Genomic DNA, 21065 nt, shown 5'->3' with positions numbered 1-21065 from the left:
GTATCTGGAGAACAATTCTCCTCCAGCTTCTTGTCTGTCATTTTGAAAAAATATATATTTGAAAACTGTCAACGCATTCCTCCCACAGGCTGCATTTATCTCGGTTAAACATACCCAGCTCCTTCACCTTTTACTCATCTGGTTTGCCTCATGCCCTTCTTATCATTGTCACAGCTCTCAATTCTCTCTAGGCTGTCAGCATGCTTCTGGGATTGTGATGCCCAGAATGGGACAGAGGGCAGCTAATCCGGACTAATCCGTCCTGGGCAGGACTTCTGCTTTCACATCCCCTGTACAGATTGCAGAGGTTCAGCACAGCCTAGAACAGCAGTGCCATTTGGGTCACAACATTATAGGGCTTCCTCTGGCTTCCAATTTCTCATTTAATAAGGATTCCTGTGGGGCATTTCTCTCCTTTGCCTCTCTCTCACTTCTGCAGGGTTTGATACAATTCATCTCCCTGACAACTGCCTCCATCTCTTTTCAACTGTCAGCAGAGATGCGGGGGGAGAAGATACACACACTCATATATCTGAGGGAAATTAAATACACTGCAGTGTGGTAAGTTTGTTTTTCATCTCGTCTTTCATATGTGGCCTGTGTAGAAATGAAAGTTCAAGGGGCCCAAAAATACATCTGAGTCTGAATCCTCGGATTTATCCTTAGTCTGCATAATATCACAAGAGAGCAACAGAAGTTCAACTCCTCTAAGCAAGTTTTAACCAGTTTAAAAACCATTTCCTCTGCCATCAGGGCCTTCAGTAAGATGGCTTGCCCAACCACTAGAAACCACAGTCAGTGTTTCTTGGTGGTGGTGTGGTAGTGAAGGGAGGCTGGGTGACGCATTTAGCGCAAATTTTAGCTCATTTAGCTCATTTATGTGATGCAAAGAACAGTCTGCCTTGTACACTGAAAGAATAGAGGGGAAGCAGAAAGGCATTTCCAGTTGGCAAGTCATTTAGCTGCTCAGGAGCCTCTCTCAAAAGGGAGTTCATGAACTACAAATATGAAATGCAAGGAGTATCACAATACTTCAGAAGCTTGTAGAAGTGATTAGTCAACTCCTATATTTTTGAGTAATCTCTGAACAGGTCAACCTTTATCGCTAAGGCATTCTAGTTAGAAAAACACCTGCATCTTGGTATGAGTCACATTGCCAATGTATTTGTACCATCTATGAACAGTCTCTCAGTCTTTTATAAGCTAATTGTAAAATGTAATCTTTATCCGAAGCAAGAGGGTGGCTGGTACTCCATGTATGCTACACATGCGAGAGAAGAACTGGGCATTTTCTAGACACTGGTACAGAGATGGGAAGGCGGGGGCAGGCTTGAAGGGGTGTTTTCATTCCTGCAAACTTCTGGAAGTAAACGTTTGTAATTAATACCGTGAGGTATTAATACTGTGAGCATTGATACAGTGCTTCCAGAATGTCCCAAGTGCTTCACATGTATTGCCTCAAAACAATCTTGGACAGTAGGTCAATATGGCAGATCTATCTGTCTAGCAAACATATTTATATACTGCCCAAAATTCACGTCTCGGGGCAGTTTACAGTAAAACAACACAGATTAAAACAAAATTAAAACATCAAAACAATTTAAAATTCAGTTAAATTCTATGAGTCTAATTAAAAGCTTGAGTGAACAAATATGTCTTAACCACCTTTTAAAAAGTTATCAGAGATGGGGAGGCTCTTATTTCAACAGGGAGCACATTCCAAAGTCCAGGGTCAGCAACGGAGAAGGCCTGCCCTTAAGTAGGCACCAGACGAGCTGGTGGTAACTGCAGACGGACCTTCCCGGATGATCTCAATAGGCAGCAGGACTCATAACAAAGGTGCTCTCTCAAATAATAGAAAGTACAAAGTGAACTGGGAGACTCTAACGCAAGTCCTGCAACCAAGTCCGTTAGCTCAGTTAGGGACTCTGTTGGGCAGTGGGCTGATCAGAAGCCACAGTCTATCCCTGGTCCCCAGCCCACACATTTGATATAGTCATATATTCTGACAGGGATCCTAGTAAGAGAGATGATATTCTTATAGACCACAGCCACACCAGCTCTCCACCCACATCCTCTCACCTGCTCCTCAACAGAGTAGCCTGGAGGGAGAAGCTGGGATCAAACTGCCACCACCACCACCACCACCACTGATATGGTCCTTCCCTAGATGTAAGTTAAACTAGAACGTTGCTTGTGTTTGTTTTGGTTTGAATTAACACCATTCTAAAGCAACAAATAGTGCATTGGCTCCCTAGAAGGGATAGACCACCAAAAGGCTTAAGGTCAATAGATCACATGTTATAGAAAAGTCCAATTTCTTTCAGTTTCTGTAATCTGTGGGACAGAGTGGTTGTGCAACCATTACCCAGAACCTCAATTTTACACTTTTATCCCCCAATGATGAAGACAAAAAAATGCTCTCAGTTGGAATTGCACTAGAAATAATCTGTGAAAACGTGCTTTGCTACAAATGGAAACAGATTTTTTAGCCCGGTGTGGATTCCAGACAGGTGGCTTAGATCGCAAATTATACTCACCAATTTCACACAAATAATGAAAGGAGGGGAAGCATCCCTGAAATGGAGAATTGGGATTCTAGGTTTGGGGTTTTCCTGCAGGGAGACAAGCATTTTTCTTTTGTTAATTTGTATTCGAAGGTTGCCTTTTGGGACATATTAAAATGGTATTACAGGAGGTCCTCGTTATCTGGAGTTCCGCAGACTGCAGTTTCTTGTATCAGCAGAAATGGGTCTGAGAGACATGACCGCTTTATCCACGGTTTTTTAAAAAAAGAAGTCTATTTTTGCCTATCCGCAGTTTCTGAGTAGCCGGAAATGACTTCCGGTGTCATTTCTGGTCGCCATTTTGGAGGGAAAATACATTTTTATGGCTCTTTTATATATCTATATCCAGTAGAACCTCAATATCTGTGGACTCTACATCCTCGTATCCACAGTCAGGTAATTAATGCCTGACCTAGGTATACATGGGGGGAAATCAGAAAATAAGGGGTTAATTCTGTGTATCTGTGGGTCAAGAACACATTTTGTGTTCAGGAGCCTCAAAATGGCTCTTAAAAAAAAAAACCCTCACGATTTTTGGCCATTCAAAAGGACAGCCAAGTACGGTAGGCAACTTCTCCCCACATTTGCCCCTCAGATCTGGCTAATTTTGGATGATTTCTCCTGATGACCAGGAACATAACCCTGCCCCCATCCCATAGCCCCCAATGACTCGATATCGTGGTTTCCATATTCACAGTTGCAGTGTATCCGCGATTGCAGTGGAACCCCTGTGAATATTGAGGTCCTCCTGTATACACAAAAATTCACAAGCAAAATGGAGGATTTGGGTGGTTTAGGGGCATCGTTGGAGAGCCGGAGAGCAAGGTACTGTGCTTTTCTCCTCTTATTTCTGTCCCTTCTTGCTTTTTTGGCTGGTATTTTTTTTCCTGGCATGAGGAACCTAACCCCTGGATTCCCATAGGGGTAAGGTTTCTTTATTTGCAGTTTCCATATTTGTGCCTATAGGCAAGAACGGAACCCCCACAAATAAAGAGGGCCTCCTATATTTCCAAAGCAGCAAGGTTTCTTGTCAGCATTGCCTTGTGCTTGTACCTCTTCCTATTCTATTGCCTACGAACAATGTTATTTTGCTCTTTCTTGGTTCATCTTCACTGGAGCTGACTGGAAGTGCCATTCCCTCCAGTAATACCACCTTGAGAGCAAAGGGCTGTATAGGGTTACCATTTTCCCACATAGATAAACAGACATAAATTATAGTCCCATAGATTTCCCACTTCCCTTAAAATGTTGTTTTGGCTTCTTCATACAATGGAAAAAATCCTAGTCCCTCGTGAGTAGCAAAATTCCCACTGACGTCAGCAGGAGTGGGATCCAACCCCAGAAGAATAACCCCTTTTACTGGCATAATTTATTGAAATAGGAGAAACTAATTCAAAAAACCTCACACCATTCTGTTTCCCCCTCTGCTACTGTATTAATTTTACAGCCTCTTATTCAGGATCTTTGTTCTATAGGAAGAGAAAAAAACAGCAGGAGCTGAACTTCCTGGTGGGCAATGTTCTGCTTGGAAACATAGTTTTACTTCCCATTTCTCTCTCTCCATTCTGTATTTCTAAGGCAGTTCTTTAATAGGAGGACTTTTTATTCTTTTCTGCCTGTTTACTCCTATGCAAAATGACAGCCATTCATAAAGAGACTGGGACAGAGCTTGCTGTCCTACTTTAGGCCACTGACTTGGTACCAAACCATGTTTGTAAGGATATTTTTTCTTCTTTCCACAGCTGAAGCACTGATAAGTAAATATACATTCTATAGTAAATTTCAGATTTTGTAGCCTAACTAAAGCAGGCTACTTAGGTGTATGTCTGAAGTCTCCATATTATAATTCATCATTTCAGGTTTCTGGTTGCAATTTGTCCATGCAGAATGTGGGACCTCTCTCACAACCTCAATTCTACAGTATTAAGAGCAAAAAGCCCAGCATCATACACCATTCCTCCACAAAGGACTGGCGAAGTTTCAGATAGGAACACAGGAAGCTGCCATATGCTGAGTCAGACCCTTGGTCCATCTAGCTCAATATTGTCTACACAGACTGGCAGTGGCTTCTCCAAGGTTGCAGGCAGGAATCTCTCTTGGCCCTATTTTGGAGATGCCAGGTAGGGAACTTGAAACCTTCTGCTCTTCCCAGAGGGGCTTCATCCCCTGAGGGGAATATCTTGCAGTGCTCACACATCAAGTCTCCCATTCAAATGCAACCAGGGCAGACCCTGCTTAGCTAAGGGGACAAGTCATGCTTGCTACCACAAGGCCAGCTCTCCAATCCATAACATCTATGAAATGCCTGTTACCAACCTTAGATTCTTCGTAAGTGTAAAATCCTTTTTCGATTTTATTTTTGTCCACATCACAAAATGCAACCACCTAAGGGAGACAAGGTGAAAAGTATCAGGATAATTTGAGCAGAAGAAATGCCATTTTGCTCAGTTTGTTGGAGACACTGAATCTATTTCTCTGTCTTTATTAGTATTGCATATCAGGGCTCCCACAGATCATCTTTTCCCATTAGAGTCAGACAGCTTCTGTCACACCTTAGTAGGAGAATGAAAAGCCAGGAAAGAGGTGAGGTAAGAACCTAGGAGCAGAGCACCCTTTTTGCTCAGATCCATGACCAAGCCTGGCCTACCAGCTTCCATAAGGGTAATGGAGTACCACATGGCCTGCTATCACTGGTCCTCATGGCCAGAACCTTCCTCCTTTGGCCAGAACTGGGAGACGCTGCACTGGGAGATAGCCTTCTCCTCACAACATCCCTCAGGTTGAGTCCTGACTTCATTCTTTTTCATCACAGCTGTTACCTTATCTTCAAGCTTTCTTTCATGTGACAATTGCCCAGATGTCACTGAACATTCTCATCAAGATGCTCTGAGAAGGTTAGGATTCACACATTTCTCCATTTCAGCACACTTTCTTCACTAATGCTTTAACTTGATTGACCCATTGCATTTTTAGGCTGCTTTTCATCTTTTGACCCCAATGTGGTGTGCAAAGAATTGAAATATTAATCCATAATAAAAGAGCAACACTAAAACAGTTACAAACTAGATTACAGCTAAAACTGACATATTTGCAAATAATGCTGTCTCTCCAACAACAGCTAAGATGTTATCCTCCAAATCCTCTTATGAGCCAAATGCCTAGAAGAAGAATATGGTCTTAACCTGCCTGCTCAAACAAACAAACAAACAAACAAACGCCACAAGGAAGCTGAGAGTATGAGTTCCAAGGGGAGAGAATTCCAGTGCTTCGGAACAACACCTGGGAGTGCTTGGGAGCAACCCTGGCCTGGCAAGCAGACTTCTGTCAGCATGCAAAGCAGAGTTCCTCTCACAAGATCTTGAAAGGCAGGTAGATTCACTTCGGAGCAGGCAGTCTTTTAGATAGCTAGGCGCCTTCAAAGGTCCCAATCAGAATCTTGACTTGAACCTGCAAACAAACTGGCAGCCAGTGCAATTCCAAGGAACACAGCCAGACAGAGCCAGAGGCAAGTCATTTGGTACTGCCATGAACCTGGAGTTGAAGCTTTGAACTGACTGCCCCCCCAACCTCTCCCCCTAGCAGAACCCAAACTCTCCCCCATATAAAAAGAAATATTAGGTCTATAGAAAGTGCATTTTTAAAAAGAAAGTGAGAGAATCTGCATGTTATGTTTTCCTTTATAACTCAGCTGCATCTTCAAATTGGTTTTCATCACAGATTTTCATAACTCACTGGTTCCTGGTCTGGGCTGTGTGTTAGTCTAAAGAACATTTGAAAAGAATACAAAACCAGGAAATCAACACCAACTCTCTTATCTGGCCTTTGTTATTCAGCATGAAGCTGAATAACAATGAAGCTGAACACCTATCTAGCTCAAGAGGAGTAGGGCTACTCAGAAGGCCGCTCCGTCAAACTGGTTAATAGCTTGCTTCGGTCTAGAAAAGGGAGCGGGGATAAGATTTATTTATCTATTTATCAAATTTGTACACCACCCCAAACTTTTGTTTCTGGGAGGTTTACAGTGACTTAAGATGGGAATGAGCACAAAACCCCCCGGGAATCTTCTGGGAAATGCTATTTGCCATGCACATTTGGAAAATAATGCAAAACAAGAAATCATCTGAAATATTTGGCAAGACTATATCCATAAACAATTCTACATTAACAGCATGCTAAATATTTCTGCAGTGATTTATAACAGCACTGTCAAACATGACATTTGCTGAGCTTTGCGGTTTCCTCAGGCATTATATATGGATCATTCAAAATTGTCAAATTTAGAGAGCATCTTACTACACAGATAGGAACACACAAGTTCCAAGGGATTTGCAGCCCCTCCTCCAACTCTACACAGGTGATGGTGTACAGTATACACCTTTCCCAAGATCATCTCTGTATAGGAAATCATTTGAAGTGCTGAAGATGGAGGACCAGCAAATATGTCCACAGGGAACGTAATTTTTTCAGAACCACATGGAAGAGATCTGTAACAACTGTTAAGGATTCCAGCATTTATATCATTTCAGTGGCATCTGCCTTCTTTCCGTCTTAAACCATTTACGGTCCTGCAGAAACAGTCTTGGAATAGGCACTTCCTACACTAACCTACATCCACATGGGTGGTCTAGTCTTAAGTTGCTTATTTTTGTGCCAACAGTATTTACCTTTTAATAAAAAAGGAGGATGCATCCAGAAGGCACACAGAGAGAAATTTATGCCTAACTGTTTATGCAGTAAGCAGAACTTTGGGTAAGAGGCTTATGTGAACTGCTTACTTTAGAAGTAGGATTAATTCATATCCTTTATTTATTTCCCTGCCATCTATTGGCCCCAGTGTCTGGTCTCTTATGGAGACTGTGTGAAGTACTGCATGGCATTTGAGGAGAAACCAACTATTTTAATAGCTAAAGAACACATTGTTCAAGGTCATAACTGACTGGAACAGCATTCGATTTGCCTATTTCAAGTTCAGCCCCCAGGATCTCAGGTGCAAATGCTGCAAACACCAAAAGCCCCATCTGAAAATCTGCAGAGCATTATTGAGTTAGATGACCCCTAGTTTGGTTGTAAAAGTCATTGCCTGAAATTGTCACTTGTGGGGGTGGGAGGGGAACAGGATTCTAACTTTTGCTGTAGAGGAAACTATAAAGTGTTGCAATGTTTTCTTTCTTCCCAGTCTAACCACCTGTTTACTCAGCCCAGAGCCTGATTGTGGGATGACTCTGCACGTCTATTTGTTTCCAAGCATGTATTTGTCTAATTGATACATTCAGCAAAAACTTATATTCAAATTTAACGTGTGAAGTAGCCCTGGAACGTGTGCCATGCTCAGCCAGTGAAATATTATGTGATCTTGTGTACTTTGCAGATATCAATATCCTGGATTTCCACATTTTTAAAAAATTCCCATCATCTTATTAAGAAGTGGGAGAATACAGGAACCTGGTGTATCTATATACCGATATATTTGTGCAAGCATTGGATGGCTGAGTAAAAGAACATTCACTTTGCATGTAGAAGCTCCCAGGTTCAATCACTGGCATCTCCAGGTAGTGCTGGGAAAGACTCCTGCCTGGAGAAACCCCGGAGAGCTGCTGCCAGTCAGTATAGACAATACTAAGCTAGATGACCAAGGGTCTGACTTGGTATAAGGCAGCTTCCTATGTTCCTACATCACATGCTCTATATTAGGGATGTGTTTTGGCATCTCTAATCCAAGGTGCTGAAACAATTCGGGTCCCCCTGGCCAAAACATATCAGCGGGGGGGGGTGTACTTTAAATGGAGGAAGGCAGTGGGGAAATTTATGTGATGACACTTGTGGGATGCTGGGAACAGGGAATTTCCTGTTCCCAAACAGGAAGCCTCTGCATGGCGTTGCTTGTAAGAACGGACAGCGGGGCTGTTTTTATGGACAGTGAAGCTCTGGGGCGGCATTGGGCGGTGGTGGAGTGATGGAGGGGCAGGTAAGACCTGCCTCCCTCTGTTTAAAGCACCTCCTTGCCACCACCCCAGATGTGCACAAAACGCTTTGTGCACATCCCTACTCTATACGTGATGGCCCCCTGCCACTCTGTGTATATACCACCTCTAGCTTTCAAACACTGAGCCAGCCCATATTGTATTTGCTAATTTATACGAATTTAAAGGGCAGACTTTACATGTCTGAAGAAAAAAAATCCGGTTGCAAGATATCTTCACTGCAGAAAAAGTTCATGGATTTGCATATTCCCAGATGTGCCATCTGTGCTGTTGTAGCAGCACCATTATCTCAGCTAGAACTGGAGCTCATGCTGTACTTTTCTCATTAAAAGTGCTTGCATTGGATTGATAACTGGAATAAACTCATAAAAGTAACCCTAACATTTGTGCTGGTGAGGCTGGGATGACAAGCATAAAGCAGATCCTCTACGCATCCCATAAAAGTTTTGGTTTCTATCTATAACTGCAAGCTCAAGGTGAATCGGATGTTTTTAAACAAAAAGGCTCTGTTCAACTTCACTCTTGTAGAAACGCTGCCACCCCACCCTGTCAATCCCTTGAACCTGAGAACGATATAGCTAGAAAGCACAGTTTCCTTAAACTACTCAGACGGGTTGAGCCGTTTAAAGAAACAGCTGTTTAAACAAAAGAGAGGTCCTTGAAAGGTTGTTGACTGTCTAGCAATATCAAGACATTATGAAATCTCTCACATATAAAGAAAATGAACTGCCACCTAGATCAGTGGTGGGCAACCTTTTTGGTAAGTACACCACAAGCCAAGGCCAATTCATGAGACAGGGGTATTCTAGCATGCACCACAGACAAATGCAGTTACTCTGCTTTGGGGTGGCTTTGTCTCTAGTTTATTGAACTGGGCGAGGGGAGGTTACAGGAGTGCAGTGCTGAAAAGAAAGGAAGGCCATTGTCAGTGCTATTGTCAGGCCTGTGGGCTCAAATGTTCCTGTCCCAGTGTGCCACAAGCTCTTGCAGTGCCCGTGCCACAGACTGGCCATGTAAGATCTAGATGCCTTCCCCTACACTTGATTGTTAGCACATACAAAAAATGTCCAGTCTACAGAGTTAATCAAATCATTGCTAGCTGGACCTAAGTGAACTGGGAAAGCGTTAGCTAAAACCTACTCGTGGGCACAACGCAGTTTCATGAACACTGCAGTCTATTAAATGGATGTCCTGCCTTTAAACCAACATACTCATGGCAGCTACCCAAATGAACAATGCTGTGTAAAGCTGTTCCACTAAGCAGTCTTCAAGGGCCTGCCCTAATCTTCTGATTAAAAATAGAGGGTTGCCCCATCTGTCTGCTGCTGGCAACTGATGATGATGCTGAGGAGCCACAGCAGGGATGACAAGCAGAGCGCTGGCTTCAGCACCTCCCTTACTGCGGACACTTTATGGCCCACAAGTCAACTGCTGAGATGGCCACTGGAGAACAGTCGCTGACCCCTCCCTCTGCTGTGGCAACGTATATATTGCTTCAGCCGGGAGCAGCTATGGCCAATAAAGACCTGTCACTAGGAGCAGTCTGGCTTTGCTCAATGCTTTAAATATGACTGTACATTTGAGTAAATAAGATTATTCCTTATTTGCAAAACCTATTAGGAATAACATGATATGTTCCACATGTGAATAAAGTCTAACATAGGGCTGGGCAAAGCTGCAAAGAGCTTTAAAGGGAAAGATAAGGAATTTGTTCTAGATGTGGAAGGCAACTATAAAGCAGAATAGGGATTTGAGGAGAGGTTGCCTGAACAATGAGATAAACTGATTATTTTGCTAGTGTAGTTAAAGCACAAGAGGGCTGAGGAGCACCTAGGAAAGGCTGGAGTGAAGAACACTGCAGGTGCAAGACAAGAAAAGGCCAGAACATATGCTGCAGGGGTTGCCACCTACCCCTTGCCATTTTGTAGTGGGGAGCACACTTTCAGTGTGCTTCAATTTGTGTGGACTTGCTGATTTTCTTATTGCGAAGTGGCTTTTTAAAAGCATGTTGTGAGCAAAAGGCTCAGCATTTTTTGCAGTCATGTGAGTCAGAGAAAGACACTCGGCATTTGGGGGACAGTTTGGGCTGGTACTCCTACTATGGTTAAAAAGCTCTCACAATGAGGAATGCATTAATTTGAGCAAATGGATTAAACAGAAATCTAGTGAATCCTCATAGGACATTATCTCTTTAACATCGCTCCGACACATGGTGGAGGCACAAGCAGTTTCACCGAGAATGCTGCAAGAAGCAAACATACAGGACTTAATGAGTTAATGTTCCCAGCTGTTTTTCAATAGAAAAGTAAAGCAGAAAGAAATAAGCTTAATTACAACCTTGATACAAGCAAAATAATATCCTGGCCTGCAGTATTGCCAAAGCAAATGTTATGCAAAGGTCAGCTTGGAAGAATGTCAGCATCCAGCTAATCAGAGCCACACCAGCAGTGGGAAGGTCTTCTCCATGCTGCAATAAAAGAGCAAGCTGACTTGCCGGATGGACAAACACCACAGGCAGAGATCAGCATCATTCCATTCTTGCACCATCACCTCTCGGTGGGTGGCATCATTGGGTTTCCAACACATACTGCTGTACCAGACACAACTGCTAGCCAGAGACCACTGCATCAATGGCAAGCCAGGTTTAGAAAGTCTTACCTTGCTCATACATCAGAGAGCATTTTTAAACTGAGGAGTAAAAAGCTACACACGAAGGCTACAAAGGAGAGAGAAGGGATTGGTGGCCTTTCCTTAAGCAAGATCAGCAGAATGCCCCTCCCCCTCCATCTCCCTGAAACCATTTCATCAGCTGGAAACTATGATAAATGAAAGCAAATGAAGGGATTTCACAGAGCACATTGCAAAACAATAAAGAAGAATGATGAAATGTCCATGGCAACAAGCAATGTTGCAAACTGCACTCAAGTGACTAAGATGACTCAACATTTTGGAGTGAGTGGTCAAGTCTGTCAGCTTTAAAAGAAATAATCATTTGCATATGTCCCACACTTACGCTTCTTATGCTGGCAATAATCCATTATTTGCTACATTTACTGATCAGAGGTGGTGGCCTCGGACACAAAGCACTGGATGAGCTTTCAGCAAATCTGGGGTTACATGCTGCTCTCACAGGATCCAAGTATGATGCTAGAAACAGTCTTACTTGGAAGCATCTTACTTGTATCAGGCTATTTAAGTCACTGCCTTAAAGGTTTTCTACCCAATTTATGGAAGGAAATGGAAGCACAGAGAGAGGTTTCCTCTCCACCAGTTGGATAGGAAACTATTTGGTTTTCATGGTCAAATGTTCACAACTTCTATGTACAGATAAGCCAGAGAGTCTTATAAATAGCTCATACTCACAATTATGGATTCTGTGAGCCAACACAAGCATGGGAGAGGCAGAACAGAAATATGTTTGTTTATTTAGCACTTCTCCTCCCGAGACACTGCCCTCAGGCACACCAGTGTGGTGGTTTTTCTATCTCTTAATGACTTAATGATGTAAACGCATTATACATTAACCATAATGAGAGTTAAGGATTTTTTATTTATTTTTTAGTATAAATTGATTATCTGTCCCCTTTGGGTTTCTACATTTTACTCTGGTAAGGTAACAGTGTTTCTGAATTCATAAGACATTTGTGCCTCCAGTGGAATCTTCTAAATCTAGATGGACAAATCCAACTGCTTCAAATTAAATGAGTCATCAAGCAGCAAGTGAAACTGATTATGAATCCTTCTCCTCCTCTGAATGTGGTAGCATTCATATTTTGCGGGATGCTGTACACCACACAAAACTAACATGTTCCATACCCAGGGTAAGACAGACAAGACAAAAGCTGGAGAAGGAGGAAGGACAGGGCCAGTGGAAGTGATTAACAGGAGCTGATGTAGCTATAGTGATTTGCCACAAAGGGCTTTGCTGAAGTTATTGGAGTATTGAGGAAAGATCCAAAGATGGAGAGGGAGGATTGCTGATGCAACTAGTGCAGGGGTGTACCAAGGTTGGAGTGGGCCCAGATATGAGATTTTAAAATGGGCCCCTCGCTGCCTTCCTCTCCTTCTCCTGGCCCCATGTCTCTGCTGCAGAAGAACATTAAGGATATGTAATATAATGTAATATAATGTAGCAGATTAACAGAGGACAGGAGACTACAGTTACACAGTGTAAACAACAGCAGAACCAAATAATACAACAGCATCAGCTTTGTGAAATTCAAGAGGGCAATTCATGCTCACTACCACATGACCAGCTCTCCTCCCCTTCTGTGGTTTCCAAAGGAATCTTCTGTTCCAAGCTTAACAATTTTTGTCAGGGCTGTAGCATGGCAGGATTAAAAACAAAAAAAATATTCATATGCCCTGCCATTTGAGAATTGTAGAGATGTAAATTGGTGCCCAGAGGTATATTGTCCCAGTGTTTGGTATTCTAAACCTATCTGGTCTCTTTCGCTCACTCACCCTTGCCCAGGTTGGTTCATTAATGCAAGTAGCCTTGAATCTTTCTATCTGGCACCAGAGATCAGGTATCGTTTGAGCAGCTCGGCTCAAGAACTTCAGTATAATTTTTTTAAAAACCCAAAACATCCTTTCTGATTTACCCACATCTATTGGTGCAACAGTGTGTATCTCCTTCTCTTCTTCTCTCCCTCCCCTCCTGCTCCAACTCTTCTCTCTCTTTCCCCCATCCCTCTTTTCTTTTCCCACCTCCCCCCAGCCAGTACAGCGTGCAAAGGCTGGCTAGGGGAGGGAAGGTTGGGCTTGGGGTTGAGGCGGGGCAGGTGGGGGGAAGGGAGGGGGGAAACAGGGAAAGATGTATGTAAAATACAAAATGTCAAAAAACATTAAATTAAGAAACAACAACAATATTTTTCATTTGGAAAAGGTAGGTGAATGGATATCCAGGCAAACCAGTTTAAAATTAGCAAATAATTAGGAAGAATGCTAGGTTAGCTCCACTTTTTCCCAACCCTCAAGTATTGTGAGCCATTCTGGGAGCAAGAAACATTTTTTGAAAACTTGTTTGGTTGAAAAACAATTGAATATATTTTCAGCTACCACCACCACCACCACCAAAGAACCAATCAATAAACCCCCTGCCACCACCCCCTCTTTCCTTTCCACAGAGAAAGGAAAGGACTCGCTGCAAGTTCCAAGGGGAGGGGAAGAAGATCACATGGCATGGGTCATCAGGACTTGAAAATAATTTTTTAGAAGTTAAAAATAGCTCAGGCACAAACAGTCTCTCTCTCTCAAACACACACACACTCCATAAATGTGGGAAGAGGAAGAAAAACAAATCACACACAAAAAACACACAGATAAGAGTTGTTTGTTTGACTCTCCGTCCTTAGTTCAAGTGAGGGAGGAGCTCAAAATGAGGCTGGTGAAAGACAGGGCTGCTTTAAGCCAAAGTCACAGAGAACCTGTGAACCAGTTTGAAACCTACTCTGGGAAGAGCAGGAGCAGCTTCAGGAGGTGAGCAAGCTTTTCTAATCAACAACATCTAGCCTTTCCCCCCTTTAAACTAACTAACAGGAGGGCAGAGATTTTGAGGGGCTGGTTTCTCTTTAAGGGATAGGTCCTAGTCTGTGTGTGTGCTATTTGCCTGGGCTAACATTTGCCAGGGCTAGCAAACTCCTGTGATTTAGTTTGTCCCTGCCTGGAGGGGGTGGAGTCAGCTAGGGCTGGGGGAGGCCCACATTCCTTTGAGACACATCCTGTGTCTCAGTTTGAAGCCTACTCTGGGAAGAGCAGCAGCAGCAGCTTCAGGAGGTGAGCAAGCTTTTCTAATCAACAGCATCTAGCCTTTCCCCCCCTTTAAGCTAACTAACAGGAGGAGGGGAGATTTTGAGGGGCTGGTTTCTCTTTAAGGGATATGTTCTAGTCTGTCTGTGTGTTATTTGCCAGGGCTAACATAGTCTCTGTGTGTGTTATTTGCCAGGGCTAGCAAACTCCTGTGTTTTAGTTTGTCCCTGCCTGGAGGGGGTGGAGTCACCTAGAGCTGGGGGAGGCCCCACATTCCTTTGAGACACATCCTGTGTCTCAGTCTGAAGCCTACTCTCTACTTAAGAGGCGAAGGCCTGAGAGCATAGTGTATAGTGTGCAGGGATAGCAAACAGGATGTTTGAGTTTTGCAGGCATTTAGTGGGAAGAGTGTGTGGGAGCCTGGAACAAACCCCTGTGATCACAAGGAGCCCGGTGGAGAAGAGAACATAAGTACAAATCCATCCTTCATATTCTTGAGAAAGGTTCTTTGGATAGCTAAACAGCTGACCATTACAGCTGAGACCTATCCTTATAATAAACTATCTCTAAATACTGTAAACAGCCAACAACACCTGTATGAAGCTAGAAAGCCAGCAGGAGAGGGGGCACTTCCCAGTGTATTGCACAGAGTGTCGCATGTATGACTATTTGCTCCATGGGCAGAAGTCATGGGTGTGTGCTTGGTGCAAGGAGCTCCTGGCTCTCAGGGAACAAGTGCATTCCCTCAAGACCAAGGTGGCGGATCTGGAGAAGCTCAGAGAGACAGAAAGGCATGTGGAAAAGACCTTCAGGGACGTGGTAGAGGCATCCCACTCCAGGGCTGATAGCTCCACTGCTGTCAAGGAGAATTGAGGTCTCGGGGAAGGAGGACATCGGTCTGAGGAAGAGGGAAATGCTCCTTTAGAAGGGACCCCTTCCATGGATGATGAGCCCATATCCTCTCGCAAAGGGGATAGTCTCTTACAACTTTTAAAAGGGCAGTCAAGACGCATTTGTTCACCCAGGCCTTTAATTAGATATTGTTTTAATTGTGTTTTAATAGTTTTAACTTTTTAATTTTAATTGTTGAAATGTTTTAATCTTTTATTGGCTGTTTTTATTGTTTTGTAAATCGCCCAGAGAACTTGTGTTTCGGACGGTATAGAAATGTATTAAATAAATAAAAATAAAAATACTCCTCCGGGAGGTGGGGGCATCCTTGTAGTGGGAGATTTGATCATTAGAGGTATAGAGAGATGGATTTGTGACCTGCGTGTTGACCGCACAGTGACTTGCCTGCCTGGTGTGAAAGTTGTGGACATCATGCAGCATCTAGATAGGCTGTTAGGCAGTGCTGGAGAGAAGACAGCTGTTGTGGTGCACGTTGGCACCAACAATGTGGGGAAATGTATTCGGGAGGTCCTGGAAGCCAAATTTTGGCTGATAGGTAGCGTTTTGAAGTCCAGGACCCTCAAAGTAGCATTTGCAGAAATGTTACCTGTTCCACTTGCAGGTACAGTGAGACAGACAGAGCTGAGGGGTTTCAATGCGTGGATGAGATGTTGGTGCCGGGAGGAGGGGTTTAGATTTGTTAGGCACTGGGATACACTTTGGGGCACGCAAGGCCTTTACACAAGGGACGGGCTGCACCTGAACCAAGATGGAACCAAACTGCTGACACTTAAAATCAAAAAGGTTGCAGAGCAGCTTTTAAAATGTCACCTGGGGAACAGCCGATGGGAGTTGGATGGTATCCGGTTCGGTAAATGTCATCCTTTAAAGTGCAAGGGTGCAGAGGATTCAGATAAAACAGAAGCAGAAAGAGCAGAACCACATAAAGAGCAGACAGAAGGCTGTGCCAGCTGGTCAAAGAGTCAAAAGAAAGATAGCAGACACCAGGGAAAGGATTCAGCATATAGGTGCTTATATGCCAATGCCAGAAGCCTCTGAGTCAAGATGGGTGAGCTGGAGTGCTAGCGAAGAAATAGGCACAGTGGGCATAACAGAAGCATGGTGGAACAGTGAGAACCAGTGGGAGACTGTTATACCTGGATATAAACTCTATAGAAAGGACAGGGAGGGGTGCCCTGGAGGTGGAGTAGCACTGTATGTTAAAGAAGGGATAGAATCTAACAAGGTAGAAAACCTAGGAGGACTGGAGTCCTCTACAGAAACCCTGTGGGTAACAATACAAGGCCTGAAAGGGAACATGCTACTGGGGACATGTTATTGCCTTCCAGATCAAAACGCTGACACTGACTGGGAGTTGCAGGAGAAAATCAGGGAGGCTTCAAGGAGAGGCAGGGCAGTAATAATGGGTGACTTTAATTACCCACACATAGACTGGGTAAATTCACAGTCAGGTAAGAGGTCAAATTTCTAGATACACTGAATGACTGTGCCCTAAAAGAGCTGGTCTTGGAACCAACCAGAGAGAAGGTGGACTTCATCTTGAGTAGATTGTATACCCAAAAGGAGGAAAAGTACCACTAAGTCCAGGAGGATGTGGCTAACAGGTAATGCCAAGGAAGCCATAAAAGGAAAGAAGACTTCCTTCCGAAATTGGAAGGCCTGCTTAAATGAGGAGAACAGAAAGGAACACAAACTCTGGCAAAAGAAATGCAAGGTGACAAGAAGGGAGGCGAAAAGAGACTTTGAGGAACATTTAGCTAAAAGCATCAAGGAGAATAACAAAAACTACTTAAAATACATCAGATGCAGGAAACCTGCCAGGGAGGTGGTTGGGCTGTTGGACAATGAGCGAGTGAAAGGGATTATTAAGGAGGATATGGAGGTTGCAGAGAAGCTAAATGAGTTCTTTGCATCTGTCTTCAAGGCAGAGGATACTGAGCATATACCTGTTCCTGAAACAGGTATATAGAAGTGACAAGAGATGAAGTTCTAAACTGTCTGGAAAAACTGAAAACTAGCAAATCGCCAGGGCCATATGGCATCCATCAAAGAGTCCTCAAAGAACTCAAATGTGAAATTGCCGACCGATGTGAAATATATAACTTTTCCCTGCAATCAGGCTCTGTACCGGAAAACTGGAAAGTAGCCAATGTAACACTGATTTTCAAAAAGGGATCCAGGGGCGATCCAGGAAATTACAGGCCGGTTAGCTTAACGTCTGTTCCAGACAAATTGATGGAAATCATCCTCAAGGCTAAAATTGTAAAGCACACAGAACAACAGGCCCTGCTGAGAGAGAACCAGCATGGCTTCTGCAAAGGTAAATCTTGCCTCACAAACCTTTTGGTGTCCTTTGAGAATGTCAACAAGTGTGTGGATAAGGGTGTTCCAGTTCACATAGTATACCTGGACTTCTAAAAAGCTTTTGACAAAGTTCCTCACCAAAGACTCCTGAGGAAACTTAGCAGTCATGGGATAAGGAGGCAAAAACATGTGTAGATTGCTAACTGGTTGAAAGACAGGAAACAGAGGATAGGTATAAATGGAGAGTTTTCGCAATGGAGGGAAGTAAGAAGTGGGGTCCCCCAGGGATCTGTATTGGGACTGGTGCTTTTTAATTTATTCATAAATGATCTAGAAATAGGGGTAAGCAGCAAGGTGACCAAATTTGCAGATGATACCAAACTCTTTTGGGTAGTGAAATCCAAAACTTATTGTGAGGAGCTCCAAAAGGATCTCTCCAAACTGGGTGAGTGGGTGACAAAATGGCAAACGCGCTTCAATGTTGGCAAGTGTAAAGTGATTCACATTGGGATGAAACCCCCCAACTTCAAGTGTACGTTGATGGGATCTGAGCTCTCGGTGACTGACCAGGAGAGGGATCTTGGGGTCGTGATGAACAGCTCATTGAAAGTGTCAACTCAATGTGCAGCAGCTGTGATAAGGCCAATTCCATGCTCAGAATCATTAGGAAAGGGATTGAAAATAAAATGGCTAATATAATAATGCCCTTATACAAAACGATGGTGCGGCCACACCTGGAGTACTATGCACAATTCTGGTCACTACTTCTAAAAAAGGACATTGTAGAACTGGAAAAGGTGCAGAAGGGGAGTAACAGCAGGAGAAAGGGCATGCCCTCAACTCCTGCCTGTAGGCTTCCAGTGGCATCTGTTTGGCCACTGTATGAAACAGGATGCTGGACTAGATGGGCCTGATCCAGCAGGGCTGTTCTTACATTCTCATGTTCTTAACCTGCTTTGGGAGACTGCAGCTCACACTCCTGGCTACGAGACCGGAGAGAGGGCAAAGACTGGCCTTGGGGGCCACTCAGAGGCTGGGGGTCAGGAAACATTTGTCTCCCTTTGTCTTATTAAGGGTATGCCCCTGAACTAGTGTGATGGAACCAGTGTGATGGAAGAAATTTTAGGCAAAATGGGAAACTTCGAGAAATGCAACTGATTAGATGTACAGAACAGAGACAGTAAGAATGGTAATAAAAGATAAGAGGAGCGGCTGATTGACAGAGTGGCCAATTGACAGAACGTAAATTCACAGGAAAGACCCATTCATGGGAGAGCAGTAATCCAGTTCCCTGCTCATAGATCTTCCCTACAAAATTCCACATACTTGGTCTTCAATGTCATTTTGTACTGTATTATTATTTATTAAATGTAACAGCTTTCTAAAGAAACCTGTACAATATAGAAATGGCATTAATATAAAACATATATTAAATATATACATTTATATATATTTATATTTTTTATAAAATATACAAAAGAGAGCCAGCATGGAGTAGTGGTTAGAGTGCTGGACTAGCACTGGGGAGACCCGAGTTCAAATCCCCATTCAGCCATGATCCTTGCTCGGTGACTCTGGGCCAGTCACTTCTGTCTCAGCCTAACCTACTTCACAGGGTTGTTGTGAGGAGAAACCTAAGTATGCAGTACACCGCTCTGGGCTCCTTGGAGGAAGAGCGTGATATAAATGTAGTAATAATAATAATAATAATAATAATAATGAAATAACAACAACAACAACAACAAAGAACCATTAAAATGAGTTAAAATTCTAATAACAAAACCAGAAACACAATAACAGCAGTCATAAACAGTATTAAAAATTGAACAGGAACTTAGGAAAATTGCAAGAAAAGTTGGCAAAAGAAAATCAAAGCTGTTTCTTGCTATCTTCCGTGGGAAGGGAATTCCATGAAGAAGGTACCACCACAGAAAATGTCTTCTTGGCCTCTGTTCCCATCATTATCACTTCAGGACAGGAAGGAACATGGAGCAAAGCAATCTCTCCAGATCTTAAAAGAAAGATCCCTCCAAAGGCATGCTCCAAAGGAAGAAAAGCATTATGCCAGAAATAGACTACTGTTAGGGTCAATGAGGGCAGAGCCTTTAATGTGAGGAATAAGATCTTCAGGATTATGCAGAAAGCTTCAAGAAGTCAGCGCAGAAACAGAAAGAGCAGAGCAAAAGGATCAATGGAAAAGCAAGCACATTTCAGTGAAGGAATTCTGAAAACAATGGAAGAGTTCTCAGTTTGCTAGCATCATATATCCCTGGACTCTGGAGTATAAGATGCAAAAGATATGTTTGGACATAATTACAGTGGGAGCAAAAGCCGCTTCACATACAAATGTTTTCCAAAAAGGAGGAAATTACATTTTGATTTGATTTGATTGCAGTTGGCCAATGACTGTAAGCCTATGAGCAAAACCTTTTGTCTTTTTGACTGTTTTGTATAGCACCAAGAAACATATGGTGTTTAATAAATATTATCAACAAATCAGAGGTCAAAATCAAATATTATCAGAAATCAGAGCCACTCTCACCTTTAGGGGCCCAGCTCCCACTTGATATAACTCAAGTGATAAGACATATATATTCCTGATAAATAACTCTGTCTACAAGAAATATGCAATGCTGTAGTTAGTGGGTCGTCCATGAGTGTACATTTCATTTTCTGTATGGGTGGTCTGAGGAGGACTGCTGGTTAAACAGTCCACCTCCTCTCTCATGCTTTCTCCCCGTGTTTGTTTCTAACAAAAAAACTTGCTTGGAAATATAAGAATATTTCAAGCCTGCTTACAAAAGACTGCCTCTTGCTATTCGCCCCCAACCCTTTATTTTTAAGCATTAAGACAAAAAAGACATGACAATGAAAGGTGGCTTAGTCCCCAAAATATCCTAACAGGTCAATGCTCAAACCGAGAAAGAAATTGGCTGCATGTAACATCATGAGACATTTATCACCCACATTCCACCTCTTCAAGTGTAATAGGTTACAAAAAATGTAGTATATGCTGATTAAACACTATTCAAGTTGTTGATGAGCATGAAGTCATGGGATTAGTTTAAGGTCTCCTAGCTAAGCGTAGGAAGGGTGAAAGACTATAGGACTCCCAATTTTACTACAATAGCCTTAGTTGCAAAAAAATAATGAGACTGACTGAAAATGGCAACGGAGATATCATTACCATTTGCTATAACAGACTATCTAGCAGTGATATGTACCATACCCTAATAAAAGTAAGCTCAACCTATGTCACCTTAGCTCAGTTGACTCCATTGATACTGCTTCTCTTTTGGCATAATTATACTCAGGAGTATCATCTTGTCAAGTTATACTAGGACTGATATCACCTCACCTCATGCTTCATGTTACACTCACCAACTATGGCTGACAATTTTGTTGGAATTGTTTTGAAAGTCTGAAAGTGCAAGATGGTAGCTAATCACATATATAATCAAACCAACCTGTCACAGCATGGCAACCCAATATTACTTTTCATGAGGCATCTATGGCTTATTCTCCATCTCAGTTATTTCATTTTTAGAAT

The 21065-nt window shown here is 42.9% G+C and overlaps 1 protein-coding gene across 7 annotated transcripts in view; it reads right to left on the bottom strand.

The window, feature by feature from the left end:
- Window positions 1-21065, bottom strand: part of B3GNTL1 (UDP-GlcNAc:betaGal beta-1,3-N-acetylglucosaminyltransferase like 1) — a 334712-nt gene that overhangs the window by 12086 nt on the left and 301561 nt on the right. For all 7 annotated transcript variants that reach the window (XM_053300502.1, XM_053300506.1, XM_053300504.1 and 4 more), the window contains 2 exons: window positions 4884-4952; window positions 2541-2615 (listed from right to left, as the gene is read on the bottom strand). In XM_053300502.1, the coding sequence (XP_053156477.1) occupies window positions 2541-2615; window positions 4884-4952 (144 nt within the window). The remainder of the gene's footprint in view (window positions 1-2540; window positions 2616-4883; window positions 4953-21065) is intronic.

The sequence above is a fragment of the Hemicordylus capensis genome, chromosome 2 (assembly GCF_027244095.1).
Source record: "Hemicordylus capensis ecotype Gifberg chromosome 2, rHemCap1.1.pri, whole genome shotgun sequence".
In the NCBI taxonomy this organism is placed as follows: Eukaryota; Metazoa; Chordata; class Lepidosauria; order Squamata; family Cordylidae; genus Hemicordylus; species Hemicordylus capensis.
The sequence above is the reverse complement of the archived record's forward strand: the minus strand, read 5'-3'. Positions and strand labels throughout refer to the sequence as shown.